The 13,115-nt window shown below is 36.0% G+C and overlaps 1 protein-coding gene across 1 annotated transcript in view; it reads right to left on the minus strand.

The window, feature by feature from the left end:
• CHM (CHM Rab escort protein) overlaps positions 1 to 13,115 on the minus strand; it is a 130,005-nt gene that overhangs the window by 104,638 nt on the left and 12,252 nt on the right. The window contains exon 2 of the mRNA XM_080910309.1: positions 441 to 507. Coding sequence (XP_080766435.1) covers positions 441 to 507 — 67 coding nt within the window. The remainder of the gene's footprint in view (positions 1 to 440; positions 508 to 13,115) is intronic.

Below are 13,115 nucleotides of genomic sequence, written 5' to 3' on the forward strand. Positions count from 1 at the left end.
TCTAGATATTTTTCCTAATTAAGATTTTTAAGTTCCAATGTTGACATCCTTTAAGAAAATCATGAATTCAAATCTACTGGCCAAATTTTATGATAAAACATAAAGCCTAAAATACAATACCAAATAAATGTGATAATGTACTCACAGACATACACTTATTTATATAAAAGACACATGTGAGGTTTTCAAGCCTACTAAAGACATATTTTAATAACAAGCTCATTCCTAAGTAAAAAAATTGAAATTCATTTAGTTGAATCTTAAATGACAAATATCCTCATTTCAAAGAATAGACTAAAAAAAACCCTGTATGTTTTACACATTACTAATGAAAATGAAAGTAATTCCAGTGCTTCATCTATGTTATGAAATTTCACTTGGCACATACATAAATACATAAACACATATGTGTGTTAAATGCTACCAGAGTTAAAACTTACGAATCAACATGCAGAACCCTCTGGCCACTCCTTGAACATGCAGCTGCAATGATGGATTCAGGCAAACCTACAAAAACACACAGCTATATCACTTAGAATGTTGACATATATATAGATATATATGTGTATTTTATAGAAAATATTCTATTCATACTATTGCTTGCAATTTTAAATAAAAGTATTTACAATAAAGAAAATTTACAATTTTTAAAATTATAAGTCTTGTACTAATAATAAATATTTCCTAAACATGCAAAGTGGAAACTGAGTTGGTTTAGGTAGAAGGGATACTTCTTAATAAGACAAGTTCCCGAAGTCTTTTCATCTATATATTATCATAAATGGACAACTGTTTAAAAAGGAAGGGGGCTTTGTTACTTAGGAACCAAGCTGAGCACTCAGCTTATCTGATCTTCCCAAAGGCACAGAGAGATAAGAATCCACCCCTGTGAGACAACAAAGATGCTGCTGCTCAAGGATGTGAACTTACTGCTAAAAGCTCAGGAACTGAAATTTAAACTCAGATCTTCCTCCAAAGCCACAAAGTCTCTAATTGAGAAAGGAATACATTTTTCTTAAGTTAAAAATTATGTTACTTAACCATATTGCTTGATGGTCACTATAGAAGATTGAAAAGATTATTGCTTTGGAATCAAATGTAGTCATATCATAAAGCTTATTATCTTCAAAGGAAATATATTTTACTACTAACAATATAAATAAAAAATTCAAATTACCAAACTCATTTTTATACTAAAGACCAGGTTTTCTGTTACATTAATAAAATATCTTATTATAAGTTCAAAACTCCTCCACAATTTTCATCATCAGATTTATCATTTCAATAGAGGTCAATAGATCCTATATTATCAGTCATATGAATAAAGCATATTTTGAAAGTTCAATACAAGCCTATAGAACCACCACCACTATCACCATGAAAAATCATGGCTGTTCTGCACTTTTACCTAGTAATATAGATAAGCACCTTACTTTGATGAGCATTTAAAGCACTCATCAAGAATCAAAGAGTTCAAAAAATGGTAATTGTTATCTTCCTTATATAAAAATGAAGCAAGGAGCTAGGGTAGTTATAAAGGTGCCAGCTACTGAGCTTGACCTCCAGAGCTCACACTGTGGACCAAAAAAAAAAAAAAAAAAAAAAAAAATTCCATAAAGCTATCCTCTATCCTCCTTCCTACATACACACTTACACAGAGAAACACACACACACACACAGAGAGAGAGAAAGAGAGAGAGAGAGAGAGAGAGAGAGAGAGAGAGAGAGAGAGAGAGAGAGAGAGAGAGAGAGAGAGAAATGGATTTTAAAAGCAGTTTTAAAGTAATACACACATGGAAGCTGTTGATATAGTCAGTCTTCAGCTAAAACCCACATTAAACACAAGCACCAACCACCTTCAAAAAAAACTATTTTTCCAGTGTTGAACAATTTGTGGGTATATAATGTCTGGTTTGGAAAAAGAAGTTGTGACCAAGTGTATAAGATATAACTATTAAATAACAATTATTGGAATCAAACCATCATAAAGTTTTAAAATGAGAAAGAACGAACCCCCTCTTTTTTTTAGAATAGATGGAAATAGGAGTATCAAATAACTACACATACTATATTCTTCTGTTAAAACTATTATTCTAATGTCTCTTACAACGATCAGAACTTTCTGCTATACTTAATAACTTTTGTTGCTAAAAAACTGTAACCAATATATTTTAAAAGTGGATAAGCAAACAAATATTACTAATAAAGTTGTGTTTAAAAGTAGTTTTCTATATAATAGTGATAGTATTAAAATGGTAGACAGTTTATGCTTTGTACCATGCTTATACCTATAATCTCATTTATGCATCACTGTCATAATACTATCTAAGTACTGGACAATGCTATCTAAGGGACAAAGCAAGCCAAATATAAGGGAATTTCATCTCTCTCATTCAAATAACAGCAGCTGTTCACTACCTCCAACTTGACCTAAGTCGGAGAACAGGCTGTAAGGGCAATATAGGTAATGCAATGAACTGAGTGCCATCTTGATCACTGAGACTAGATTTGAATCTTTGGTTCACTGGTTCACTCACAGTGCAACTTCAGACAAGTCAGAATTCCAGGGCTTCTTTTTTCTTCTATTAATGACAATATTCATAGGATTATTTACTTATTAGTAAGACTATCTATAGTAGAAATATTCTTCTTTTAATTATTGGTTTTTAAGATTATGATAACTGAATCATTCCTCCCTTTTAAAACCTTCCAAATACCCCTTTATTTCACTCTTTTAAATTTGTGGCCTCTTTTTTTTTCACTAATTATATGTACACATATACATATATGTTTATATATGCTCATAAATATCCCTAAATACATAATACATAACCTAGAAGAAAATATTCTTAGCATCCTTGAGGATTGTTTAGAAGCATCAAACTTTCATTTGATATCACACTGAATATATACCTCTTTATACCAAATGCCAACACCAACTGTAAACAATATAACTCTCTTCTGTTTCATTCAAACTAGCTATTTCTTTGGGTAGGCAGATATATGTGTGGAAATTTCTATGCCTGAAACCAACAATCAGAAGTCAAGACTGCTGACAATGCAAAGCCAAAATGGTTTTTAATAGGGAATGTGATCTGAGCCCAAACTACTGAAAACAAAATAACTATTATTTGTGAATTCCCTTAATTCTTCCATCCAGATATCACCACAACTTTGTGAAATCCATAGGCTGCTCCAATGTTAAATGCTGAGAGTCCATTACTTTATGCTTAAAATTATTAAAATAACAATCTACAAATACACTTAGCAATGTCTTTGTGGCCAAGGTTACATTATTTTGTTCCACTCAGTCAATAAATAGTTTCTGAGGAAAGGGCAGAGCAAGAAGAAAATGTCAGGAGGTTATATATTATTTCAAATGTTTTTACAATAAAACAGTATTTTTTTTTTCAAAAAAAGTAGTTGGAGCCAAACTGGCAAGCCTGAATGTCATTCTTTGAGCAACATTCAGAGTTTGTAAATGATTTCAGTGAGAAAAGCAGTGTATAAAACTATACTTCGACTCAAGGTTGGAGAGATTGCTCAGTGGTTAAGGGCATTTATTCTCACAGTGGACTCAGGTTCAGTCCGGGCACCCACATGGAAGCTCACAACCACCTAGCCTATTCCAATTGATCTGATGCCCTCTTCGGACCTTTGCAGGCATACAGGTAGTATGCATACATGCTTATAGATAAAATGTTCATATGAATAAAATAAATGAATGAAAGAACAAAATTAAGTATTGCTCTATCACAGCAGGAAATCAACTTGTATAATGTGGAAGCTTTAAGTATAAAAAGACTTAAAAGAAAAAAGTAACATCACTAAAACTGTTCTCTACTTAATAAAATGAGTGTTTGTTTTAATATACTGGGTTAGGAAGAAACACCCAGCTCGACATGGCCTTGATAGGAACAGAGTGACATGGTTCCTGCCCCTAGGACAGCACCCCAGAGTAAATGACTGTGTAAGGTTTGTTGGTGTAATAATATATATATTTCAAGACCTACTTCCCTTCTAAGAAATGTCCTCCCTACTAATGTTACTGACCCCATGATGACTAAAAACATGAGCCCAGGAGTCAAGGGTGTGGCTATATCTTGGCAAAAATACTGGGACCTTCAGGACAGCCCTTAAGGCTGTAGGAGTTCTAAGTACATGAGTTTGAAAACATATAATTTCTCAATGGAAATATATGAATGCAATATGAAATATAAGGTCTTCATGAATTTAAAGGAACAAAGCTATATTATAAGCCAGCTTGTCAGAAAGATAGAAAGACAGGGAGTTACAAAGGCAGGCAGATTATTGAGTTCAAGGTCAGTCTGGGACACAGCCAGTCCAGGCCTTGCTCTCCCACCCGTACCCCTCCCCTTCCCTTCCCCCCTCTCTCTCCAAGTGCTTATGGAAGGCTCTCTCTCTCTCTCTCTCTCCCTCCCTCCTCTCTCCCTCTCTCTCTTTCTCTCTTTGCCTCTACCACCCTCTTAACTCTCCCATGATCTAAATAAATTCTACTGTTTACTAAAAAAAAAAAAAAAAAAAAAAAAAAGAAAAGAAACTGTTTGCAGTCTCCTAAGAATTAAGGGGCTGGGGTCTAGGGATGCTGATTCATAGGATAATCAAAAGGAAACCTGGAGTCAATGACTGGATTGATATGTAAATAAAAAACAAAACCTGTGTTCAGAAGGAGAAGAGTAATCCAGAGGATTTTTTAGGATAAAAAAAGAGAGAACTGCTTGGAGAGTGTGCACCCTCGAACACACACACACACACACACACACACACACAAATATATACACACACACACACACACACAATCACACAAGCAAGCAAGTACACAGGACAAGGACAGAAAAATATTTTCGAACAGCAAGCAAACACAATACAGACAGAGAAAAGTCCAGAGAAAGTGGAAGATATAGAGAAGCAGACTAGAAAAGCTATATCAAGCCAATCACAGGTCTTCAGCTTGGATACAGGATTTGACTTTGAGTCATTCTTTCTCTGCTCCCAGACACCCTATCCTGAGGATGGTTCTTGGCAGGAAAATATGTGCCATGATACACTTGTGAAGGTGGGAGAGGACAACTTGCAGGAGTAGGTTCTCTCCTTCCAACCATGTGGGTCCTGGAAATCAAACTCATGTTGTCAGACTTGTCAGTAAGCACCTTTACTCACCAAGCTACCTCTCCAACCCCTTTGTTTTTCTTATTTTGCTTAAATATAGATGTGTGTATCTGTGTGTGTGTATGTGTGTTTTCAGCCTTAATACCACATTCCTCCCCTGCTACTGGGAGTGCAAAACCAATTTGGTGGTTTTTCATAAAACTAGGAATAGTTCTATCTTAAGAGGCAGCTATATACCACTCCTAGGCATATGCCCAAAAGCTCCATCACACCACAAGGACACCTACTCAAATATGTTCATCATAGCTTTAATCATAATAACCAGAAACTGGAAACAACCAAGATGCCCCTCAAGTGAAGAATGGATAAAGAAAATGTGGTACATTTACACAGCAATTAAAAACAAGGACATCATGAAACTTGCAGGCAAATGCACAGAACTAGAAAATAGCATCCTGAGTGAGGTAAGTCAGACCCAAAGAACATGCTTGTAAGACATATCTTAGAATATTAGCCATAAAGTACAGGATACCCACATAACAATCCACAGACCTAAAGAACCAGGGCCAAAGGAAGGAGGCTAGAATCTCACTCAGAAGGGGAAATAAAATAAGATAAGGGCAGCAAATAGAGGGAAGGAAGTAGAAGGGAGTGGGAATGGGGAGAGAAGTGTGGGGGGCATTAGGTGTAGAAAGGGCCTGGAAGAGAGGACCAGGGGAGTGAAGAGAAATGGAGTGGGGGCATCTCTAGGATATACCATAGACCTGGGGTGGGGAAAGGTCCTGGAAGTCTACAAGGGTGACTCTGGCTAATATTGCTAGAAAGGGTGGGTAATGGAGCCTGAAGTGGCCACCTCCTGTATCCAAGCAGGACTCACAGTGGAGGGATAAGGACACCAACCCACCCACAAAACCTTTGACCTAAAATTTGCCATGCACACAAGAAATGTAGGGACAAAGATGGAACAGACACTGAGTGAATGGCCACACAATGACTGGTCCAATTTAAGACCTATCCCATGGGCAGTCACCAATCTCTGACAATGTTAATGATACTGTTATGCTTGCAAACAAGAGTGTAGCTTAACTGTCCTCTGGGAGGCTCCACCTGGCAGCTGACTGAAAGAGATGCAGAGGCCCAGAGCCAAACATTAGACAGAGCTCCAGAAGTCTTGTGGAAGAGTTGGGGAAAGATTGAGGAAGCCAAAGGAGATAGAGACTCCACAAGACCAAGAGTCAACTAAACTGGACAACTAGGGCTCTCAGAGTCTGAAACACCAGCCAAAGAACACACAGGCTGAACCTAGGCTTCCCGGCACATATGTAGCAGATATACAGCTTGGGGTCTTCATGTGTGTCCTAAACAAATGTTTGTGTGGGGAGGGGGATGGTTTCCCAAAAGCTGTTACCTGTCTGTAGGATGTATTCTTCTGGCTGGGCTGCCTTGTCTGATCTCAGTGGTGGAGGATGAACCTAGCACTACAGAGACTTCATGGGACAGGGTTCGAGGATACCCAAGGAAGCCCCACCCACTCAGAGGAGAAGGGAAAGGAGGATAGAAGAAGGAGTGTGATAGGGGTGACCAGGAAGAGGGCAGTGAGTACAATGTATGTAAAGTAAATAAATAAAAACAAAAGTTTTAAAGTTTAATATAAATTTTATATTACAAATACATATCTAAATATACATTTATAAATATATCTAAACATATATTTAAAAATATATATTATATAATAAATGTATATATTATATATATTAAAATATAAGCAGCATATTATATTACATATAAAACAATATATAAATATGAATAGACTTGATATATATATTAAAGTTTTCATGTATGTATTTGACACTTGTACAATGTTCTATTAGTTATTATTTAAGTTAATCTTGTTTATAAAAAGCAAATAAATAATTTTATATATTCTACAGAAGTCCCTCAAACATTTGATATTTTAAACATTTCACATTAAATATGATTATTAATTAGTTGAGGCTGTCTCAAAGAATCTGTTCAGCCATTCAACTATAGGACATATGCATAATTCTTATATATGAACAACTTTGACTGAAAGGACAGTAAAAACAGATAAATATAAGGTAAGAAAATGGCTTTTCTTAACAGTTGTAATGGAGAATCGGGAGTGTTGGTCATCAGATCTTCTCAGTTAACAGTCTACTACTGAGCTGTCAGCTACATAGTATCTGTGGAGCTTCTGGACTGTTATATGAACACATACTATCATGAATAGTCCCATCCTTTCCAATTATTTCATATTTATTAAAATAAAATATATTTAATTATCAAATGAAGACTCAAGATTAAAATCAGGTCACAGTAATAAAGTGAATATTTTCAAAAATATTATCTTAAATATTTATAGGAATAAAAAAGTTATTCATTTGCTGTTAACCTTTAATCCAAATCTTCAATGTAGAAATTTGTCATTTACAACTAAAATATTTAGGTTAGTTCTCCATGATATAGTCTTAAAACAGGATTTGCACTTGTAACTGATTTTTCCTAACAGTACCCTTACATAATGAAAACATAAAATAAAGTACTTACACCAATCCTAGTGACTCAAACAATAAATAATAGATTCCCCTGACAGGACTTTGATGACCTGGAAAAGCCCGAGTGCTTTCAGCCCAAATCATATGAAACCATAAATCACTCTTTATTTTATAGAACATTTCAAAATGGATTCCTGCTTTCTACCTTGAAAGTCATTTCATGTGTTATTTATAACTAGTGAAGACCAGAATGGAAAGAATATTATATAGAACTAGAAAATTTACTGTGACTACTTTTATGAAGAACAATTTCTTTCTTTTCTTTTTTTCTTTCTTTCTTTTTTTTGAAAAGAAACAGAATGGATGGCAAGAAGCAACTTGTGAGTACATCAAGCTTTTAGTGGGCCATGGCTTTTACTTTACTACTTAAATCAACCCTATGTTGAGCCCTGCACATCACAAACTAAACAGAAAGCAACATTAAGTATAGAAATGACTAGAGAGCAATGCAAGGGTAAGACTCCACTTGATCAGTCACAAACACTCAAAAAAAGATGACTTAAATTAAGCTGAAACTCAATTTCAGCTGAGGCTCAAGTCATTTTGTTTATTCCTAATTTGACTTTCACATCCAGAATACTTTTAGTGGACACTTTAAAATGAAAAGAGAAGAATGCCAGGGAAACAACCTAGACAACAACAAAAACAGATAGTGTTTATAAATTCAAATTTAATTAACATGAATTCCTCACAAAATATCAAATACATTATTAATAAATTATGTTTAAAAACATAATAAATATCTTCCTTGTAAAATATTGTATATATGTGTGTGTGTGTGTGTGTGTCTGTGTGTGTGTTTATGTATGTATATTTTTCTATCATTTATAAATTATGCCACGTATTAAAACATTAATGAAGGTCCCATATAATAGAAGGGTTTAGGAATGGCTAATAATAAGAATGCTGTTGCAGGATTCAGAGTGCTGAATACTGAACCAAACACTAAGAGAACTGGCTTGTTCTTTTCAAGTTCACATTAAATAGCTCTGACATTGAGAAAGCAACTGTGCTTCCCTCCCTGAAATTACCTTCTATACATACATACCCTTTGAAGAAAATGAAGGGCTTAGAATAAATGATGCAAATGTTAATTTCAGACTGCAAAAAAAAAAAAAACATGAATGGTAATACTATACAGGCCAATATTTTTAGACAAACGATTTGAAATGGAAAAAGATGAAATTTTTGGAAGACCACAGGAGCAAAGAAGTTGATGAATCTCCATGAAGACCTTCAAAGTATCAAATGCTACAACATCTACAACAAAACCTGGCACCATATCACCACCATAAACTTCATAATATAAATGTATCAATTCCAACAGCCAATAGCTATAAGAAAATGAGGGTAAGGCAAAGACAATAACTTAAAACTAGAAAATCTCCAAATTGACATGATATTCTGGATAGAAGGTTGTCAGGGTGTTCTGAGAATAAGGCGGGGAGAGGAACCAGAAGATGCTGAAGGTTTTAATGATGAGTAAAATGAAATGGGGACATAAAAATGGGTCAGAATTCTGAGAAACTGATAAATCAAACTCTTCTGAGTGGTGCTAAGAGTCTAAGTTTACATAGAAAGAGGAATGAGAGGGTAGGAAAAAGAAGTAGTGGGGGGAAGGCAAAACTAACACTAAGATTTTTGGGAAAAACCATATGGAAAACATTCTTCCCGAAAGCCAAAATGTGCCAAATTAAAGGTATAGTACTAGATCTTCTATTCTGTTCCATTGATCTACCTGCCTATATCTGTACTAGTATGGTCACTTGATTTTTGACAAAGGAGCTGAAAACATTCAATGGAAAAAGAACATCCTCTTCAACAAATGGTGTTGGTTCAACTGGCACTCAGCATGCAGAAGAATGAAAATAGACCCTTTCTTATCTCCTTGTATAAAACTCAAGTGCAAGTGGATCAAAGATCTCCACATTAAACCAGGTACACTGAAACTATTAGATGAGAAAGTAGAAAAAACCTTAGAACACATAGGCACAGGAGAAAATTTCCTGAACAAAACACCAATGGCTTGTGCTCGAAGGTCAAATATCAAGAAATGGGACTTAATGAGATTGCAAAGTTTCTGTAAAGCTAAGGACACTATCAAGAAAATAAAACAACAACCAACAGATTGGGAAAAGATCTTTACCAACCCCACATCTGATAGAGGTCTAATATCCAATATATACAAAGAACTCAAAAAGCTAGACACCAGAGAGTCAAACAATCCTATTAAAAATGGGGTACAGAGCTTAACAAAAAATTCTCAATTGAGGAATATTGAATGGCTGAGAAGTTTCTAAGGAAGTGCTCGACATCCCTAGTCATCAGGGAAATGCAAATCAAAACAACCCTGAGATTCCACCTCACACCAGTCAGAATGGCTAAAATCAAAAACTCAGATGACAATAGATGCTGGAGAGGTTGTGGAGAAAGAGGAACACTTCTCCACTGTTGGTGGGGTTGTAAGCTGATACAACCACTCTGGAAATCAGTCTGGTGATTCCTCAAAAAATTGGCCATAGTACTACCTGAAGACTCAGTTATTCTACTTCTGGGCATATACCCCAGTGTTGCTCCAACATATAATAAGGACACATGCACTACCATGTTCATAGCAGCCCTATTTATAATAGCCAGAAGCTGAAAAGAACCCAGATGTCCTTCAGTAGATGAATGGATACAAAAATTGTGGTACATATACACAATGGAATACTACTCAGGCACCAGAAACAATGACTTAACCAAATTCTTAAGAAAATGGATACATCTAGAGAATATCATCCTGAGTGAAGTAACCCAGTCACAAAAGAACAGACAGCAGTCACTGATAAATGGATATTAGCTCCAGAAAGCTCTGAATACCCCAGAAACAACTCACAGGCTATATGAAGCTCAAAAGAAAATAACAAAACAAAACAAAAAAAAAAACAAAAACAAAAAACAAAGGACAAAAAGTGAAAACCTCTGTCCTTCTTAGAAAAAAAAAGTGTATAGCACCGTCTCAGAGTGTGATACACCTGGACCTTAAATCATTAATAATTGTAAAGCTAAGAATATAACCTTGTGGCAATTTTTGTTATTTAAAGATCATTATACTTAATCTATACACACCAAGAAAACTCTGACTACTTCCATGTTAACGTTCTGTTCTACATGTACTTTATACATATGGTAACTAGTAAGATTTCAGTGCATACCCTCAAACCTCTAAAACAATTAAGTACTGACAAAAATATATTCATTTAGTTTTATGCCAAAATGCCTTTAACAATCTGTACAAGCAAAAACCAGAATACAGGCTATGGCCACTGCTATTGATTGTCTAACAGAACTTGGTGTTAAGACCTTACTGGTAAACATTGTACACATTTTTGACTCAGGATTCCGAGAAATCACATTGATATTAACCCTCCTTGCTGGCTATTTTTCATAGTGCCAGAAAGTGCTATATATACTGCTAGGGGAGAAAAATGACATCAGCACTTTACCAAAGTATGAACCCTGTGAGTTACAATGATGGCTGGTACAGCTAGACATGCAACAGTGGCGTGAATGTTCCTTGGGATAGCCAACCACTTTCTTTCTCAACCCAGAAAAAGAGACTCATGCCTTGTACTTTAAAGCTGGCCAAGAAACAAACCCTGGAACTCTGGCCTTTGAGGTGGAGCAACTTCCATTGTACTAAACAGATACAGCTTCAAATTGTGTGTTCTCTCTTCCCCATATATGGAGGAAAGTAACCTGGGGAGTTGAAGAGGGAAGTGGAGAGTACTGTCAACTACACTGAACATGTGTAAATTTCCCAATGAATAAAAAATACTAGATTAAAAGGAATAAGTGACTGTGTGACATCTTGAAAATCCATCAAAACAGATAAAACGAGGAACAAGGAATGGGAAAGACAAAATTGGCCAAGGGAAATAGCCAATAGATCTCAAATCCCAGTATGTTTGCTCAATGATTGAAAAGAGAAGAGAAAGATCTGGAACAATAATGTTCAAAAAGCTACAGTGGCCTATTAAAAAACACAAGGAAAGAACATTTCGCTCAAAAACACTGTGGTTAAATTCCAGTCAAGGCACATTAAGAAAAATAAAACACAACAAGAAAACACTCCAAAAAAAACGAAAAGCAAAAACAAAAAAAAATATCAAAAACTACCAGACAAGTTCAATGACAATGTTAACCTAGTTAATACAAGCTGAGAGAATTTAAGAAAATCATTACAAATCTCAGCTATAAATCAAAATAAGAAAACTTCAAATGCAGGGTGATTAGAAAGCAAGAACATTTGAAAGACAATCTCCTGGTTGTTATTGTTTTGTTTGTTTTATCAACTTTATATAAACTAGAGTCATCTGGAAAGGACTATCAAATAAGAAAATGCTTTCATACGAGTATCGTGATAGAAACTCTGTGGGGTATTTTCATGGCTAATGATGGATGTGGAAGGACCTAGCCAGCCCACTATGTGTAGTACATAGGCAGTAGAGCATGTGTGGTTTAAGAAGGAGGAAATACAAAGTGTGGAGTAGAGACCGAAGGAAAGGCCATCCAGAGACTGCCCCACCTAGGGATCCATCCTATATACAGTCACCAAATCCAGACACTATTGTAGATGCCAAGAAGTGCATGCTGACAGGAGCCTGATATAGCCTCTATATAGAGAGCAAGGCTCTGCCAGAGCCTGAGAAATACAGAATTAGATAATCTCAACCAACCACTGCAATGAAAATGGGGTCCCCAATGAAGAAGTTAGGAAAAGGACTGAAGGAGTTGAAGAAATTTTCAACCCCATAGGAAGAACAACAATATCAACCAAGCATACCCCCTCCCCGAACTCCCAGAGATTAAACCACCAACCAAAGAGTACACATGGAGGAACCCATGGCTCCAGCTGCATATGTAGCAGAGGATGGACTTATCTGGCATCAACAAGAAGAGAGGCCTGTGATCCTGTGAAGGCTCAATGCCCCAAAGTAGGGGAATGTCAGGGTTGGGAGGTAGGAAGGAGTGGGTGGGTGTGGGAACAGTCTCATGAGGCAGAGGGAGGGGCAATGGGATGGGGGATTTCAGGGGGGAAACAGGTAAAGGGGATAACATTTGAAATGTAAGTTAAGAAAACGTCCAATAAAAAAGAAAGAAAAAAAGAGAGGGAGAGAGTGAGGGAGGGAGGGAAGAAAGAAGGAAGGAAAGAAGGAAGGAAGGAAGGAAGGAAGGAAGGGAGGAAGGAAGGAAGGAAGGAAGGAAGGAAGGAAGGAAGACTCTACAAGTTAGAAAATCTTAAAAAAAAAAAAAAAAGAGCAGAGTAAAACCAGCACTGGGGATATGGAACCTGAAGAAGCCAACTCCTGTAGCCAGGCAGGAATCACAGTGGAGCAACAGAGACACTAACTTACCCACAAACTT

Source organism: Micromys minutus (genome assembly GCF_963924665.1).
Source record: "Micromys minutus genome assembly, chromosome: X".
Taxonomy (NCBI): Eukaryota; Metazoa; Chordata; class Mammalia; order Rodentia; family Muridae; genus Micromys; species Micromys minutus.